An 18,746-nucleotide genomic window follows, 5' to 3' on the forward strand; every position below is an offset into this window, starting at 1 on the left:
CTACAATTGAAAACCAGATTAAATTAAAATACAGTGTAAACATTAGACTTAATTGATGTGTTAAATTCACAGCACTACTTAAAGTATTCAAAATGAGGATTATTCAAAACAGAGTATAGGATCATTATCTCAGCCCTTTTGTTACATGCTGCAACATGTGTTCATCAAAGGATGAATCCATGAATGTGTTAACAAATAAAATCCAGTATTTTACCAGCCACTCTGTACAAAAAGTACTTTTACATTAAGTGATCTGAGTACTTCTTCCAGCACTGATGACTACAATTTGGGTTTGTTCGTTTCACTTACTTTAAAAAAAAATCTAGTACTTTTTCCATCACTGCTAAATGTGCTGTCTGATTGCAAGTATTTGGACTAAAATGCCATTTATTTATTGGTTTAATTAGTGTATTATATAGCAAAAGTGAACTCTGTATGGAATAATGATTTACACTGGATATCTTTATACAAAGAACATATTGGAATTATAAAGTGGATTTTTCAGCCTGGTAACCAATAAGTGCAGTGGAATAAAAATGGACATTAAAAAAAACTACTTGAATAGCTTGAAATGAAAGTTCGAACGTGGACGTAGTTCCTGTGACCCTTTGTGCAGGACTTCCCACTGCAGCAGGGGTCATGACACAAAGGACCTGGGCTGGGCTGGGATGGGGCGGTGGGGGGCCTTTAACCGGCTCCTGCTGATCCCATCCACAGCCACATGTCTCCAGATGAGGAGTGGACCCTTCACCAGCAACCTCACTTTTACTTTCCTTTCTTTGTGTGTGTGTGTTTGTGTGATTGTTGCAAAAGCTGCACGGGCCCACATGGATGCGTCCCCTCACACAAAACCAGGTCTCTGCAGACTGCTTCCAGCTCGGCTTTTGGGTTTAGGACAAAAGCAAACTTGAGTGAAACAAAACCGCTATTAACCGAACGAAATCAGCTGATTGGATGGAAAGTCTGAGCTCTCGTTACGTAGCTCTGTACAAATTGTGTGTGTGTGTGTTCAGGTTCTGCTGTTTAATGTGACGCGCAAGTGTAGGAAGAGACTTTTAAATGTGTGAAAAGCGCCTCACATGTGCAAAGACTTCCTTTAAAAAAAAAAAAAAAAAATCGTTTTGTTACCAGGCTTCTATGAAAGCGCGCTTTAAAGTCGACTTCCCGACGAGTTGGAACGCACTTCGTTAAATGCGCGTTAAACCGAGCGGAACCGTGCGCGGATTCGGCCGCTTTGTGGCCCAAAATGCCGTTTTTCAGCGTGTTCGGGACGCGGCGCCGCGGTCTGGGAACAGCGGTACACAGCCCGCTGGGTGTCAATATAAAGTGACGGCCATTTTTGCCGGTGCCGCTGTTGTAAACAAAAAGTGAGAGACAGACGCTTCACTGAATTTCGGGTCATTTTTATTTCTTTCATTTACTATGTCTTTGGGAATGTCTTACAAACCCAACGTCCATCAGCACATTCCGGGAACTTCTGGGAACCAGGGTAAGGCGAAAACGGGGGAGAAAATCCAAGTATCGGCGCGTTAGATCGAGTGTTAAATTCGGGATCTCGGAGAATACCTGGAGAAAGACCGTGTCTGTAGTTTTTGTCCAGTTATATATATAGGGTCAGATCCTGGGAGCTAGGCTAATTCATATCCGCCATTATTACTAATGTAAAAGAGCGCCATCCGCGCCTTAGGGCGGCCCACAAACCCGCTCGGGATGTGGAAGCAGACGGCGGCGGTTCCTACGATGTGGCTACCCGCCGTCCGGGCTCCTGGTCCCGCCGGGTGGGCGCCGATACGCGGTGACAAAAATGTATCACTTGTGTCTTCTTGAGCCAGCCTTGTTCCGTTTCCTCCATGATGCTCCTCGGTCGGAGCTGCTGATTGATCTGCTCTGAATTTTTTGACGACTCTTCGAGGACACCTGGCGTCCGAGGCGGGACATTACAGCTGCTCGTCGCGGGGGTGTGGGGATCATCGTGGGGGGGAAGCCACAGAGAGACTCATGTGGCGGCTTTGTTTAGGGACACGTTGCAAAGACGGAACAGATAATGGTTTGATTCTTGGCTCAGTCTCCAGAAGTAAGATGCAGCGTAGTGATATTCAAAGTCAGACTCAAGTCGGAATAGAGACAGAATATTTGGTCTTTTACTCTCAAGATATTCTTAGAATATCATTAACTAATTCTCACTATATTCTGACTTTACCAGTACATCAAGGTGCACGTAACTAAAGTGAAACCTGTGGAGTCTAACAGTCCATCATTAAAGTGATCATGTTGGTGACTGAACAGTTTCGGAGGAGTTGCTTCCACTATATGATCATTTTGGAGGATGTGGTTTGTGCTGCTGTTGAGCTGCACACTGCTTTACACCTCGTAGGTGTTTTAATCAGTTTACATCAGCGAGGCCTGATTAATTAACAATTTCATAGAAGGAAAATCAAATTGAATTGATAGAGTTGGACTGTTGCAGAAAACAAGCTATTTGAAAGTGTCGTCTTGGTTTCTGAGGAACTGTAAACAGCATTTGAACTTTTATCTGAAATGTAAAAAAATAAAAATAAAAAATGCATTGATAATGAATGAAAGTGTTGTTTTGCACCGACCAAAACTGTAAACTGTTCTTGACCGATTTTGGATTTGTTCACAGTTGGAAGCCTTCAGTACCCATCAGCGGCGAACCTGGCCACGTTGCAGTCCTACAGGCCCCTCGTCAGTGACTATGGACCTCCATCTCTGGGATTCTCACAGGTGACTGCAAATAGTTTCTTCGAAGAACATCGCTCTGTTTTCACAGTTATTAAAAGTGTTAAGTAAATGAAAGACTTAAGTTATTGCACAATTCAGAAACATAAATTCCACTGCAGAAAGCGTGGTTGTCTCCCCCCACCTCTTTGTTTAAAAGGGGAAAAAAAGAGTAAAAAGTGTATTTGCTCTCACTTCAGGGCTCTACTGGCAGCCAAGTGCCTCAGAACAAATATGCAGAGCTGCTGGCCATCATTGAAGAACTTGGGAAGGAGATCAGGCCCACGTACGCTGGAAGTAAGAGTGCGATGGAGAGACTGAAAAGAGGTAACTCTAAACCCTGGTTAAAGAGCACGAAAAGCACAGAGATGTGGGATTTAAAGTTTTTCCATCCCATTTTTTATTTATTTATTTTTGTCTGTCTTCAAAGGAATCATCCACGCCAGAGGACTGGTGCGTGAGTGCTTGGCTGAAACTGAGAGAAACGCAAGGTCCTAGCTACAAACACACATTCCCGCAAGCAAGAAGAAGTAACGGTGCGCGTCTCATGAAACAAAATAAATAACTTGCATGGCATTTCCTTTCCGAAAAGGAAGTAAATGAACAAAGGATTGGAAACCAAACTTCTAGAGAGGAAAAAAAAAAATCATAATCATGACCCCAAGGGTACTGGAGGATCATTTAAATCATGTGTGGGTTATTTGGATTCAAATGAGAGAATCTCATGTGTTTTTTATGCCCCCATTTTTGGGATCTTAGTTGTGACTTCGTATTTAAAACATTGGTTTATGCATGCGAACGGGCCCATGGGTTAATCCTAGACACTGCATGGCTTGTACAGGGGTTGATAGTATTCCGTCTGTTTTTCAGACAGAGACGTGCCAAATGCACCAGTTCATCCATACTGAGGTCGGTTTTGGTATTAAAATAAAAAAAAAAAAAGAAAATGCTGTTACCTGCATCTTTGTATCTATTTATTACTCAGTGTAATAAATTGTATTTTCAATATAGTTGTCCTTGTGATTCATTGTGTTTTGAACGTTTCTTGTGTAATCCTGATTAGCCTCATAGTGAAACGCGTAACGCAAAGACTTTTTAGACTGAAAAGTATCTTCCGAACTGTTTGACGAATTTACTTATAGCTTTATGAGTTGCCATCACATTTTGGTTTGTCCTCAGGGGAAATAGTCTAGTGACTTTTTATCCAGCACCGTTATCAGTTCAGGTTTTGGTTGTAAATGGGGAAATAACTTTGCAACACAAATAAAGATGTGAAAATAAAAAGGTAAGTTCTGTGAGGAGACTTAAGGAAATTTGGGGTATATTGTTGAAAATATTATACCCCAAACTAAATATTTTAATAATTGATTTCAAAACATCAAAATGTAATCACATAATCTTTATAGATTATTCAGTGCAGATTTAAAATTTTCCCCCACTTCAAATAAGATTCATCAGCCTGTTCCATTGACGATACGTAGTTTATACAGAAGCATGCCATCTTGCCATAACCTGTATTATGTATTTTTCATTTGAAGTTTTCTTTCATTGAATGTACCTTTGTGAACGTTACATTTTAATAGCAATTAACGAGATATTAAAATGTTCTGTAATACTAAGATAGATGGGGTGGAAATTGAGAGAATACATAAAAACAAATATCTTTGTGTAATAATAGACAAGAAAATTAATGGGAAATCACATGTACAATCTAAACTGTCAGAGTCATCACAGTATTAAATAAAGGAAAGCAGGTTTCGGACCATAAATCACGTCACACTCTCTGCTGTTCACTAGTTTTACCATATTCAAATTACCGTGCAGAAGTCTGGGGCAATAACTATAAAAACACACTATATTCACTGTGTTTTTTATCAAAAAAGAGCAAAAGGGATCATTCGTAAAACTGGATAACCTACAGTCAAAGTTATTCAAAATTACAGGTGTGGTGGAATTTCATACAGCACAAATAATCTTTAAGGCTGAATATAACTTATTGCCAGGAAACATTGTTCAGCGAACGAGTGGGGGGGTTAAGATTTCAGGGGAAATCTTAAATTCAGAATCAAAAGCAATCACACCACTAGAAGATACTTTTGTGTATCATATGTGGAGTAAATCTATTGAACAGTTTAGAAATTGAAGTACAGCAGAGCCCAAATATCAATCAGTTTGAATTAAATTAATAATAAATAATATTTAATTAATAATAAAGACAAGATTTTCAAGAGTTACAGGGATTGAGAAGGACTTGACATAGTGCTTTTTGTAGACGCTTCCTTTTTCCTTTTTCTTTTTCTCGTTTGGATATGCCGCTTTATGTATGCGTGTGGGTTTTATATGTATAAAAGATGTAATAGTCACTATGTTTCATAATTAGATATTGTGTTTTATATATATCGGATATCATAAATAGTTATATGTTATATATACAAGTACAGTATTTGCATGAAAATGTCATGGAATATACAAGTACTCATTACGCCGAATGCCCCATTTCTTGAAGCAATGATGTGCAGACATTACTCCATAAGAAGAGGTCATAGCTTTTTAATTCACCTATTGTTATTTGTATTAAGAGTCTGTATTCACGAAAGTGCATCCACAATTCACAGCGTGACCTTTTTCACATTTTGATATGTTACAGCCATATTCCAAAATGGATCCAATTCATTCTTTTCCTCACAGTTCTACAAACAATGGCCCATAATGACAACGTGAAAGAAGTGTGTTGGTGGACAGTGTGTCACAGCGTGATGGTTGTCATCAGTCAGTTTTGGTCCAAACACATGTGTCCGCCTCTTTCTACGAGCAACCAATACAAGCGCAGGGCGAAAGTGACGACCAATCGGATCGCTGCATTTTAATCGCGCTTTGACCAATAAGGTGCGGGGCTGCGAACGTTAGAGATGCCTGCGATCTCTGCAGTGCAGTAGCCAACCAGGAAGCAGCTAGCCAACCCGTCAACTCACTGACAAATATGGATGAAATAACGACACAAGGGTATTGGTAAGTTCAGGCTCTTTGTGCTTCTCTAGCTTCTATTAAAAAGTGCGTTTTTTATTTTCATTCGGCTGTGTGTGTTAGCCGAATGTCCAGCTCTACCTTCCCCGGGCTTACAAACATGTAATAAATCAAGGCAGCACAACTTAGCTAGCTAGGTAACGTTAACCATCACACGTTACATTGCCCGTAGCAGGGCTCTCGCTAGCTGAACAACTAGCTAACTGACCAACTGACAGGCATCAATGTTGTTGGCTGACGCCGTCGGGAAATTCGCTAACGTGAATGTAGCTGGTGTAGTTCAATTGTCCTGGCCGCTGCGTGGCTAATGCTATCAGTCCCGTACGGACTTTGTTGCTGTTTATTAAGTTAACCAACCATCCACTGAATCAAACCAGCACCAGTTCCGATGGTGGCGCCTGTGTTATTAACCGACTATTCGACTGTGTGTCAACACACAGGGAAACACGTGTCATAACTGGAAAAGCAAAGGTCGTTCCCAGTGAACGGGATGCTAATGCATTCGTTGGCATATTAGCTTAGCGGTAAATATTAGTGTTTTGGTTTTGTTGACCGTCGAATGTGGCGGCAGATGCAAAAGATTCGCACGCTAACTTCAGCATCATTCCAACAGCTACTTATTAAACAGTAGTGTCTGGAATCTGCCAGCGTGTTAATGTTTTCGTTACCATGACAGCTTTTTTTTTTTCTTACATCAAACCATGTTTCCACACCAGACCTGAAAATGAAAAGTTAGATTCAAATAACTAATCATAGTCTGTCTGATTGCCAGTAGTAAAGGAAGTATTATTATTTTAATTAAAAAAACTTTTAATTAAATAAAAGTACCACTACCACACTGCGGAAAATGCTCAACTACAAGTCCTGCATTCAAAATCTTACTTATTTAAAAGCAAGTAAGAAGAAAATATTAGTCAGTGCCGCTGTGAGTGTTAATAATGTCTAATTATACTATTTTATTATTGGCAGTTAAGAAACTAAAGGAAGCATTTTTCACTATTTTACATAAGGCTTACAATCTTCATTACTTTTGGATGTGTGTGTTTGTTTTGTTTTTGTCATTACATTTATTGCTTGTTTTTTTAAATGTTAGAACACAATGAGAACGATCCAGGAGCTTTGATACAGCAAGGAAAACCCTCAAATGTCAAATAAATTTTTTTTGCCTAAATGTTTAAATACTGTTCGGTATTATTTGGTTTCTGCATCACATGTTAAAGCTTCCATATGTGTTTTATCTGCCCTTTATAAAGAAATTACAACTGTCAACTCAATGCAGTACTACTTTTTCTCCCCTCTTTATTTCTAGCTGTCAACCTGACCCCCTTCGCATGGACCCATAAACATGTCCACAGATGACAGTATCTCTGAGGATGTGTCCAGCTCAGGGGCTTTGAGCCATTGTCATGTCGGAGATGTGGGTAAAGAGAGCGAGACGTCTTTGGTGTCCTCTGAGGGGACATCGTCCTCGGGGCTGGCCGTCTCAGAGAAGGGACACACAACCTCCAAAACAACAGGAGTTGCTGTGGAGAACAGGTCCATGGACATCACACCAGCATGCGAGATCAGGTGGAGTAACTGAGCACATGATTTCACAATGAAAAATTAAAGGCAGTAGTTCCTATGTACTCTGTAAGATTAAAGTTATTGCCTAATTAATCCAATTTTTAAAATTGTAATTGATAAATTGCTCTATGTTACATCAAGAAATTGTCATAAAAAGATTAGAAAGAGTTTATACTAACAAAAGACAAAAAGGAGCAGCAAATTCTAAAATATATTTCATTTACTCGCTGTAACAACCTTAAATCTGGAACTTGGTTTACCTTATTTGTCTGTGCTGGGATTTTCCACTCTTGTTACAAAACCATTAAAAGCACATCAGTGCGCTACATTGTTACACTGGGGGACATGTTTCTTTATTACAAAAACAGAAACATTAATTCCCTCACAGAAAATAGATTATAAAATACATTTGAGAGAATACTAGTTGAGCCTTGCACTGAGAGAAAGGTGACTGCCTCTTTACATTTCAGAAGGAGTTTTGATAACTATGTCAATATAGATATAAGTGTCTACGGTTGTTTTAACCAATTAATGTGGTTATAGTTTAATGTCGGGTGTCCAAGAGGCTGTGTATCTCCTAATTTGATTTGATTTAATTTTTGCTGGAGAACCAGGGATCTTATTGTATCATGTCTAGGTAAGGTATATGAATTTTGTTTGCCATATGTTTCTATTACAGGAGCCTATGTCTGAGCACAGATGAAGCATTTGAACAAGAGAAGAACCTCCCTTTCATCAACCCAAGCTCCCTAGAGACCCTCAGGGCCTTGGTGCAGGAGATCCAGAGCAGTGGCGAGACAGACCCTGAGATCTGGAAGGACTGTGAGGTGGGAAACTCTCCCTGGGCCGTCAGGGTTAGCTGCTCAGGCAGTGGTTTGTGTGTGCTGCAATTGGCAGTTTAATTTTTGAGCTGTCACTTTTAGACTTTGTGCAAATCACACCTGACAGTGAGACACCCCAAACAGCACCTCACTGCAACTCATCTTTAATGTGATTTGCTTGTGATGTGCTATAACACAAAAGCACAGTTCATCTGTTAGTCTTCATACCTGTGAAGACACACTTTGCAAATCTCACCAACCCATATTTTATTCGCAATAGAACATAAACATATAAATAAAACATTTTACCCTTTCATGCAAAATATGAGCTCATTTTGAATTTGATGGCAGCAACACATCTCAAAAAAGTTAGAACAGGGTGACAGTTACCATTTTATAGTATACTTTCTTCTTTTAACAATTGTCTGTAAACATCTGGGAAGTGAGGAGACCAGTTGCTGGAGTTTTTGGGGAGAAATGTTGTCCCATTCTTGTCTGATGCAGGACTCTAGCTGCTCAACAGTCCTGGGCCTTTGTTGATGGATTTTTCGTTTTATGATGCACTAAATGTTTAGTACTGGTGAAAGGTCTGGATTGCAGTCAGGCCAGTTCAGCACCCAGACTCTTCTCCTGTGAAGCCATGCTGTTGTGATGGATGCAGTATGTGGTTTAGCATTGTCTTGCTGAAATATGCAAGGTCTTCCCTGAAACTCTTTCATCTCTGGATGGAGCATATGTTGCTCTAAAACCTCTATGTGCTTTTCAGCATTGATGGAGCCTTTGCAGATGTGTAAGCTGCCCACACCATAGGCACTAATGCCCCCCTATACCATCAGAGGTGCAGGCTTTTGAACTGTCTACTGATAACAATCTGGATGGTCCCTCTCCTCTTTAGTCCTCAGGACAAGATATCCATGATTTTCAAAAAGAATTTCAACTTTTTATTCACCTGACCACAGTTTTCCATTTTGCCTCAGACCATTTTAAATGAGTTTTGGTCCAGAGAACATTTCTGCGTTTCTGCACAGTGTTCACATCTGGCTTCTTCTTTGCGTGATACAGTTTTAACTTACTTGTGGATGGCACAGTGACCTGTGTTCACAGACAGTGATTTCTGAGCCCATGCAGTGATGTCCAGTAGAGAATCAGGCCTGTTTCTAATGCAGTGCTGCCTGAGGGCCCAAAGATCACGTTCATCCAGTTTTGACCTTCTGCCTTGTCCCTTGAGCACAGAGATTCCTCCTGATTCTCTGAATCTTTTGATGTTATTATACACTGTTGATGGCGGGATCTTCAAAGTCATTTTTCTGAAATTGTTTCACAATTTTTAGATGCAGTTTGTCACACATTGGTGAACCTCTGCCCATCTTTACACATTGTCCCTTTTTGTGAATTGGGGTTTTACTTTCTCTTGACATCATGCTGAACTTCTCCCTCAACCTTCACAAATAAATACTTCTAAACCTGCATACAGTATGTATAGACATGTAGTGTGTAGGCTAATTTAGTGAAGACTTTCTAAATTTATTTGAAATGTATGCCTTTGTAAAATGCCTTTGTTATTTGCACACAGCCATGTTCCCTTCGCAGACGGCCCACATAGATTTTTGTGACTTGACATCATGGGGATCCTTGTGGCCTAAACTGGCTTTAAAGATTTTCAATTGACATGCGTGACACAAATTGCTGTGTCAGGAAAATAAATGTAGCTAACGTTACACATGATGAGGACACTTTGTGTTCTGTAACTACATTTGAGGTCTAAATACAAGTAAATGCAACAAAGGCCTAAAGAAAAAGAACTCAGAAAACAGCCTCCCATCATCCAACCCAAGTAACAGCATAAGGTGCAACTTTCAAGATAAGCTCTAGACAACGATTGACCTACTGCACGGATTATTTAAAATAAATGTGTAATCAGATCACTACAAGATCACGTTGATCACTACAAGTTATGTTACATTTATGTTGATGGTCAAAGGCAAAGAAAACTTAAAATCAGCAGTAGGTTTTACTTCTAATAATGATGGTACATAACACTGTATGACGACTTTCTCTGCAACAGGGTCGATGGCTGCATCTGTTTCAGCTGGTTGAGAAGCAATACCAAGAGCAGATACTTGCTCAGCAAGAACAATACCAGTGCCAAATACAGGTAATGCCACATTCAACCATGTCTCATCACGTGAGCTGGGTTCAAATATTTAATTACTCAGTCAAACAATTATGTGTTTCTTTTCTAGTTGATTCAGGATGAAATTAAGGCCCTGGTTCAGCTCCAGAACCGCCAGGCCAGTGTCCACCCACACGCAGAGTTTTCCCAAACTCCGCCAACCAAAACTACAGCAAACATGAAGGACTATATATTCGCCGTCATCCCCAGTGACTGCATAGTGCCCAAAAGTGTGCCACGGACAGGCCCTGCACATACACCCCCCTCACACCCCCTCACACCTCAGCTTAACAGATCAGAAACCACCAACCATGGGGAGGAGCGGGCGACTACCCTGCTCAGCAGTGGCTATGGGACTCTGTCTGCTTGGGAAACATGTCCTGAAGCATCTCCGGCCGAAGATGAGGATGGTAGTCATGAGAGGAAGAAGCACCATTGGTCCTCTAACCTTCAGGAAGACACAGAGACAACTGTGATTGGGTGCATGCAGGATTTGCCCAACGAGAGGTGTCTCAGTGTGGAGGATTCAAACCCATTAGTCTACCAACAGAAAACATCTGGGTATGTCAAACCTCTGACCTTGCTTTTAATATAAACTCAACAATGAACAAAAATGTATCAGAGGTAGCAGCTGATTCAGCTCCTGATTCTTGTAGTTTCAGAACTACAAGCAAATCCTTTCACAGAGCCACAATTATATAATTAGAGACTGTTGCTATACAATGGTAGTATGTTCCTACAAAACTGAAAAGTTTTGTCAGATACTTGTAGGTCATATTGTCACTTTTTTTCCCCATTACATTACCATGATCTGGTCTGTTGGTAGCACGAACCAACCGTTGACCTCCTGGGCCCAGAGGCAAAAACTCCGTCCCAAGAAGAGCAAACCAGGACAAGCATCATGCCAAATCCCTGAACACCACGAGCCGCCACAAAGTCTCAGAGAGTCCCACAGCCAAAACCCCTTGGAGGGCACAGTCTCCCAGGAGCAGGTACAACTCACCACCTCCTTGAGAGCAGACAGGATTTTACAGGAATAGTAAATATATAGACAAGAGAATAAGAATAATGTTGTCTAGTTTATCACTGCTCTACTTCTGTAGTGTTTTGTTTTCAGTGCATATTTCTGTTGTGTTTCTCCTGATAACATCCCTGCTGCTAAATCTTACCCATAATCTGCATTGGGTTTCAGCATAGAGCCACTGGGGAGCCGTCCTGCTCTTTCTCTCTGAAGAGGAGTGACAGCCTGATGTCTGAGGCCTCAGGTAACAATTCAGGCTCACAGACAATGGGAGTGTGTGAAAATAGAATAATACAGGATTTTACTGTTATGATAGATGAAGCCCTGTTTTACCACAGCTGACAGTAAGATGGCAATGTTGCATGAGCTTATAATGAGCACATGGGAAAATACTTTGTTTTTTTTTGTGTTTTATTCCTCAAACGTGATGTGTGTACATGTGCCTTTGCTAGTAACTTTGCACACTTGCAATTTAGTCCATTATATGTCATATGCATGTACAGTAATGTCTTTATTTCATTTGTATTGCAGTTCTCTTTACTTCTGTGCTATTGCTAACTTATAAAATGCCATTTTACTGGTATTCATCTGCCTGAAACATGTTTTTGTTATATTTCCATAAAGGCTTGACACATTGTCATAATCACAGTGTAATTATAGCACTGACACAGGAAAAAAAACATTGAATAACATCAGTTCTTTTCCCTGTTTTAGGTCTCACTTATTGGCGGCTGCATGAGAATGAACTGTATCACCCTCTACCAGACAACTTTGACAGCAACGCTTACCTCCTACTGCAAGAGGCTTCCATGAGTCTTGTGAGTAACAGTGCTGCCGTTCAGTGACAGTTGGTCGCGTGGCTTCATTTGAATCTATATTGATCTTTTAAAATGCACCTAGATTGGCGGATTTTAGTAGACAGCATTTTCTTACAGCAGTGGTAGTGGATGTAGTGTTACCAGCAAAAAAAGTTGGGGGTATTGTTCTATACACCAGTAACTTTGAGTTGTATGAGAGATGAAGGTTGGAGCTTGCAAATTATTTAAAACTTTGTTTTAAGTGTATTCAAAAATCAAATTGGTATTTGGCTTACCATGGGTAGTCTGATGCAACCACGGGCTAAGTTTGGGGTTTTTAATTACTCTGGGTCCCGGCCAGATGTTGTATGTTAGCTTCTGTGTGCAGCTGTATACCTGCATCACTGATGTACAACACCGAACCTCCCATCCCCCTCGTCTTTGTACTTGACGGTGCTTTGTGTATAACCTCTTGATCACACACTGAACTTCACCTGTTTGTTGTTGGGTAATGTTCATTGCAATTCCTAAAAGTGACCTTTAAAAAAATACAGACCCAGATTACACTTTTCATTAGTACAAGTCCTTTCAGCTTATCCCGCGAGTTCAGGGTCGCCACAGCGGATCATTCTCCGCATGTTGATTTGGCACAGTTTTTACGCCAGACGCCCTTCCTGACGCAACCCTCCCCAGTTTCTACCAGGCTTGGACCGGCACTGCACAGCTGGGGAGGGGAATGGGCTGTTAGGGGTTCAGTGTCTTGCCCAGAGACACTTAGACATATAGCCGGTGACCGGGGATTGAACTACTGACCCTGTGGTCTGTGGACGACTGCCTTACCAACTGGCAGGCACCCCCACTTTCCATTAGTGCAAGAATTAGCTCAAATGTAGGTTATTTACAGTCACACGTTTGTGACACATGATATTTTAGTGGATAACATTCTAAATCCAACTCCTCCTGGATGTCTCATCTCCATCTGTTGCAGACTCCATCTCAGGAGCCCCAGCTCTCTCTCAAAGAGATCTATCGCAACAGGCAAAGAACAGACTGTAAACGTCCAGACTTGGAAGGCTCTGTTACCTCCAGTCCTTCAACACCACAGGTAGGTCACATGATTCAACCCCTTGTATTACATTTCCCCTTTGCCTCAGGCCTCTAACCCTCCACTCTCTGTCCCTCTTTGTGCTGCAGTTGTTGACCTTGGACCCAGCAACCATCACACGGCAGTCAGATCGTACCTCTGGCTTCACTTCACCCTCTCATTTTAGCAGCCCCTCATTTGCCACTCAGCCCTTCCTCTACCCCAGAGTGGGCACCCCTGTGACCCCTGACAGCATGGTGGAGGGTAGCCCCAACCCTGGAGACACAGACTGTATTTCTGATACCTCCAGTGTTTCAGCTGCTGGACCTTCACCCTCCAAACTGCAAAACCTGTGGGGAAACGCGTCTGTTTCCCTGGGAAAGACCCGTCCCTCTCCCATAGCCAGCCAGCAACGTAAACCCAGTGTCCCCTTAGCTAGTGAAGAGGAGGGCAGTCACACCCACACCAGCACCCTGAAGCCATGTTCAGGTTCTGGCACTACTCTGCAGCTTGCTGGCACTCCAAACATGGAGAGGGCTTCATCACTAGAGGATCCTGTCGTCCTTTCTCTGTGAGTATAAATTGTGCACATTGAGTTTGAAAGTAGTTAGCATCTGATCACTCATCACTGTGTTATATACATGACTTCATCTTCTGCTTTCCTTGTTTCCTCAGACTAAGGCAGAACCTGAGAGACAAACACTCTCGACACGTGGCTGATCTTAAAGCGTATTACGAGTCTGAGATCCAGATACTGCGGGACAAACTCAAACTTCGAGATCTGCCCCAGGATTTAGAAAAGATTAATCAGACTCTAACAGAGAGGTTTGCATTTGCAGTATTTATTGTATAATTCATTTGATTCTGTTTTAATCTAATTGCTTATCCTTGTTACTCATCTGCCCCAAAGACATAAAAATTGCATATTTATACAAAATACATGAAGTTTTAAAATATAAAAAAAAATATATGAAGGTATGAATGATGATTACTCAATGACAACCCAGCACAATGGGTTGAGGAAGAAAAAGGTCAAAAAGAGACTCTGATGATATGTACAGTTTAAATAGTTCTTCTCAGGTATAACAATTAAATCCATTCAGCTTAAATGGATGTGCATACTTGTAGACACATGCAACAGGATTTGTTTTGGTTTATTTACAGATGCAAACATCTTAAAGAAGCTCTGTCTGAGGCCACAAGTCGTATTCAAGGACTAGAGGCAACAAACAGTTTGCTGGAGAAAAAACTGGTATCAGTCCCTATTTTTTTAAATTATTATTATTATTATTTTTATGTTTTTATAATTTGGTGTTTGTCTTAATGTTACAAACATCTGTAATATTTCTTTGTATTTATGTGTTCATATATAAGGATAGTGTAGTTCTTTACAATGACATTAAATGACTGACACCCTGATTAATCAGGTTTGGGATCCTGTTCTTATTAGAGGGGCATTGTAATAGTTCACTTGTATGATCAATCAAGTAATTACCAAAGGTCTAAACAAAGCGTCAGATGGCCTGCAAACCAAGAATATCTAACTACCACATCACTAGATTGCCAGGCTTTGGGTTTATGAAGAGTTCTTTTTACCCAGACTATTTTTCTGACAGAAAACATTCTGTTTTTGATTATTGCTTTACAGTGTTCAAGCTCACTGATAAATATAGCCTTAGAAAAATAAAACCAAAGGTTCACTTTATTTCATCTGAACTCACTTGTACTTGTTCATTCAATATGTTGCGTTTATATTCAAGCATTCTTTCGCGACTCGGTTTTGACGGGACTTTTCATTGTTTTCAGGCAGAATGGCCCGAGCGGTACTCTGTAGCAGGTGCCACTGTTAAGTCCCTGCAGCAGCGGCTAGAAGAGAGCAAACGCTCGGGCAGAGAGAAAGACACCCTGGCAGCTCGTTTGAAGACCCGTGTACGGCAGCTGGAGGAGGCAGCGCTAAAAGCTAGCAGGGAGGCAGATGAGAAGGAGGCCAGGAGGGAGAAAGAGTACAAGATGCTACAAGATGTAAGTTGATATTATGGGCACCTCCAGAAGTCGTCTCTAAAGTCCTGTAATTCACTGTAAGCTTGTCACTGTCCCGATTTCTTTTCCTAAGGACCCACCTACAGAGCCTAGTTTTATGTTAAACTGTACACACTGCCAGGATCGGATGGTCTTGAGCGAACCTCCCGATCCACTTCTCTTATTCACTGTAAGCATCACTGGTGATATGCTCCACCTGTGGAATCTGCCTGAAGTTCAATTTAGTAAGCAGGCTGCTTCATCTGTTTGCCCCATGCCCGTCGTAAGTTCCTCTTCTGGATCAGGGCCAGCTCTGGGACGTTCAGCCTGTTCATTCACGTTAAACCCCCAACCCGCAGGATTTTATACTTTGGTGCCATTTGCTGAGTGTAATTCACTTTTACACAGCTCTTGTACCAGTCCCTCGTTATGGACCAGTCCCTCGTTATGGACCAGTCCCTCGTTATGGACCAGTCCCTCGTTATGGACTGAATTTTCTACTCTGTTATTCAGGAAATTTTCTACATTTGTCCAACCTTTTGCTATTGATCAAACTTCACTAACACAACCACATATCAAGAAAACACTGCAACACAAAACAAAGCAAGCAGCTAATGCGTATCTCTTTCAGCTCTTACTGCTGACATTTGCAGTGTCGTTACGGTTGTATATTGTTAATCTTTTATTGTAAATTTATTGTAAAATGTTTGATTTACTTAAAATCATGAATCAGGAAAATTAGCAACCACGATTGTAGAAGCTAATGGGTTACTTCACACATTTTTACAATTGTCAAGTCTCTGGCTCTCTCATTTACTCTTTTTCTTATTCTTACTTTCTCAAAAGGCGCCGTCGTGAGTCATTTGCAATGTCTAACTATTGTAAGATGCTAAGAAAATCCATGGCTGTATTACGAGAAGACTAAGCCATGCTGGGCATTAAAGCGTTTACCCTGCTTCTTGCGAAGGTCTTCAGGACAGGCCTCTAAAGTTGCATTGTGGATTAAATTCTGATTGTGAGAGAAGGGATAGCATTTGCGATATAACATGTCAGAACTGCTTACATGTACAAACTGGTTACTTTAATCTAAAAAGTTACATATTGGGGCCTTACAGAAACAACTTAAACAACTTAAAAATACAAAGTCTGACATTGGGGCAACTTCTTTGAAAAGCTTATAGTTTCAGTCACTTCCACTAATGAGGTGACTCTTTTTAAGCATCGGTCTCGCTGTCGTTATATGGGTCTGTAAAACTAAACTTGAAAAAAGCAATGTTAACCTAAAATGGAATAAATAAAACACAAAACTACAAGAAAAGAGGGGAAATATCTTCATAATCATAAAGAGAAAAAGAGGACTGATTGGTTGGCAAAGTTAATAGCAAGGGGAGGCGACTACAGGAGCATGGTTTCCTGGGAGACGCAGAGAAATGTATGCACAGCATCCGGCTGCAGCAGAGTGCAGATGCGGACCATAGATAAGAGTTGTAGGATGAATTTATTCTGAAAGTGTTGAATAGTCTCTATTTTATTCTTTCAACTCAAGTGAAATAAGAAGGGGATGCGTCATCAGTGTGGTTAACCATAAGAATGTCACTGGTATGTAAGCTGATTTTATGTAAAATAAAAAATAAATAAATAGAAAAAGCAATAATTTTTTAAAGTATAAAATATTTTTAAAAAGCCAGATACAAGCAATAATGTCCTTTTTATAAGATGAATGTTATGAAGTGTGATCATCATCACTAATGATGATGATGCTAGGGATGATGATAATGATTTTGATGATGATGATGATGATGATAATAGTAGAAGAAGAATAACTAGAAAAGGTATTTCCAAAAAACAAATGCACTGTGAATACTTTGGGGCTGAAACACCTGAAATGAAACATCATTTCCTTAATATTCTGGTTAGGCAAACTTCAAAGGCCGTTACTCTTAGAAACTTTAAAGCCAAAAACTTCAAAGGCAATATGTGATTTCATTGATGATGTCATTAAAGCAATAATTTTTAAAAGTATACAAATCTTAAAGTGTGAAAGATATTTAAAAAAACCATATACAAGCAATTTCCTTTTATAAGCTGAATGTTTGAACGGTGTTTTTAGCTTACAGTATGCATTATTATTATTATTATTATTATTATTATTATTATTATTATTAAGAATAGGATATCATTACTTTGATTTGAACAGCATCTTGGGCACAACGTGTCTTAGGTTTGTGTTATCACTATTTGTATGACATGCAGTGTAAGCGTGGTGCTAATGCTAATTAGCTACGTGGAATCATTTGTAGTTTAGCTTTTGTATTAGGAGACAAAAAGCTGGTTGGATTCATTTCGTTTTACACAATTATCTGTCAACACAAACATTGATCTTCATGATTAAAAACGTGAATGATTAAAGAGCTTTTCTTTCCTCAGCTGCTCAGACAATATGACTCCCTGATGAAGGAGCATGAGGAGGTGAAGGTAATCATTCACTGGACTTTATGTGCAACATTTAGTTTCACACATTAAAATGTAGCAACAAGCTAAATTAATTTTCTATATATATGTCATGTCTTTATTCAGCTGCATAGATTTTCACCTTTTTGTTTTCACAGACCAATCTGGTATCAACCGAGAACAAGCTTGTTGATGCCTACGATCAGATTTCTGAATTAAAGAGGTGAGAGTTATTATCTGAAAATCACTTTTATATGCTCCTATATTTCTAAAGGATTGTTTAGATACTTTAGGAAATGTGCTTGACTGATTCCACTTATGTGTGTAGAATAAAAGATGCCAGAAAATAACCTTAGTTAAACATAGAGCCTGGAAACCTGGAAATGCCTTTTGTTTTCATTTTTTTATAATCAAATATTGATTCTGAAAACCAACTGCTGCATTTTGCACCATTTCTCAGTTACCATGTAGATCTGCTCTGAATGTTCTTATGTGCTGTAGTTATTAGTAAGTGGTTAGTTAGTGGCGCTGCATGAATTATAAAATTTCAACATAACATTTGAAGTCTAGTTATCACAAAGTGCATAACAAAGATATACCAAGTACTGTACAGGGCTCATTCCCGGGATGAAAGCTACTTGCTTCCCACAGTATCTATGCTTAACTCAGCTAACCTGCCTTCTGGCTGCCACTTCACATTTACATGTGAAATGTAACACATTTATAAAGGTGTTACATTTGCGATGTTAAACACACTTTACCAAAAGGCAAATTATGTTCCTTTAAACTCTGCGGGTTTGCTGGTTAAAGAAAACTCAAGTTTCTCATCTCGAGCAAATCAAGCGTTGCGATTTTTAAATAGTAGTACTAGCAACGAGAGCAGAGATCTGAAACGGTAGCAGTGTTTGGTTCCATTTTCATTTAGTCATTTAGCAGACGCTTTTATCCACAGCGACTTACAAGTGAGGCACAAGGCAGCAAAAATCTAAGTCAAGGAGAAAACATCAAAGCAAAGTCCTATCAGAAAAGTGTTCACATTTCACAAGATGCA

The 18,746-nt window shown here is 40.1% G+C and overlaps 2 protein-coding genes across 4 annotated transcripts; both read left to right on the plus strand.

Moving 5' to 3' along the window:
* The first annotated feature begins 704 nt into the window (after positions 1–704).
* On the plus strand, positions 705–3,745 carry LOC137103590 (cyclin-dependent kinase 2-associated protein 1). Of its 2 annotated transcripts, none has more exons than XM_067484077.1 (4): positions 705–855; positions 2,645–2,745; positions 2,940–3,066; positions 3,170–3,745. In XM_067484077.1, exons 1-4 carry the CDS (start codon positions 732–734, stop codon positions 3,235–3,237), a joined length of 420 nt encoding a protein of 139 aa, XP_067340178.1. In that variant the 5' UTR covers positions 705–731; the 3' UTR covers positions 3,238–3,745. The 2 variants fall into 2 exon arrangements, with proteins under 2 accessions (XP_067340178.1, XP_067340179.1); XM_067484078.1 differs by lacking the exon at positions 705–855 and adding an exon at positions 1,092–1,489.
* A 1,877-nt stretch (positions 3,746–5,622) lies between these two features.
* Positions 5,623–16,808, plus strand: LOC137103329 (M-phase phosphoprotein 9). Of its 2 annotated transcripts, XM_067483577.1 has the most exons (14): positions 5,623–5,748; positions 7,073–7,332; positions 8,009–8,156; positions 10,216–10,305; positions 10,394–10,884; positions 11,150–11,315; positions 11,516–11,588; positions 12,059–12,162; positions 13,130–13,246; positions 13,336–13,796; positions 13,901–14,050; positions 14,390–14,477; positions 15,032–15,247; positions 16,791–16,808. In XM_067483577.1, the coding sequence occupies exons 2-14, from the start codon at positions 7,109–7,111 to the stop codon at positions 16,791–16,793; spliced, it is 2,331 nt and encodes a 776-aa protein (XP_067339678.1). In that variant the 5' UTR covers positions 5,623–5,748; positions 7,073–7,108; the 3' UTR covers positions 16,794–16,808. The 2 variants fall into 2 exon arrangements, with proteins under 2 accessions (XP_067339678.1, XP_067339679.1); XM_067483578.1 differs by lacking the exons at positions 14,390–14,477; positions 16,791–16,808 and having other exon boundaries at positions 15,032–15,208.
* Positions 16,809–18,746: the final 1,938 nt, after the last annotated feature.

The sequence above is a fragment of the Channa argus genome, chromosome 18, assembly GCF_033026475.1.
Source record: "Channa argus isolate prfri chromosome 18, Channa argus male v1.0, whole genome shotgun sequence".
NCBI lineage: Eukaryota > Metazoa > Chordata > Actinopteri > Anabantiformes > Channidae > Channa > Channa argus.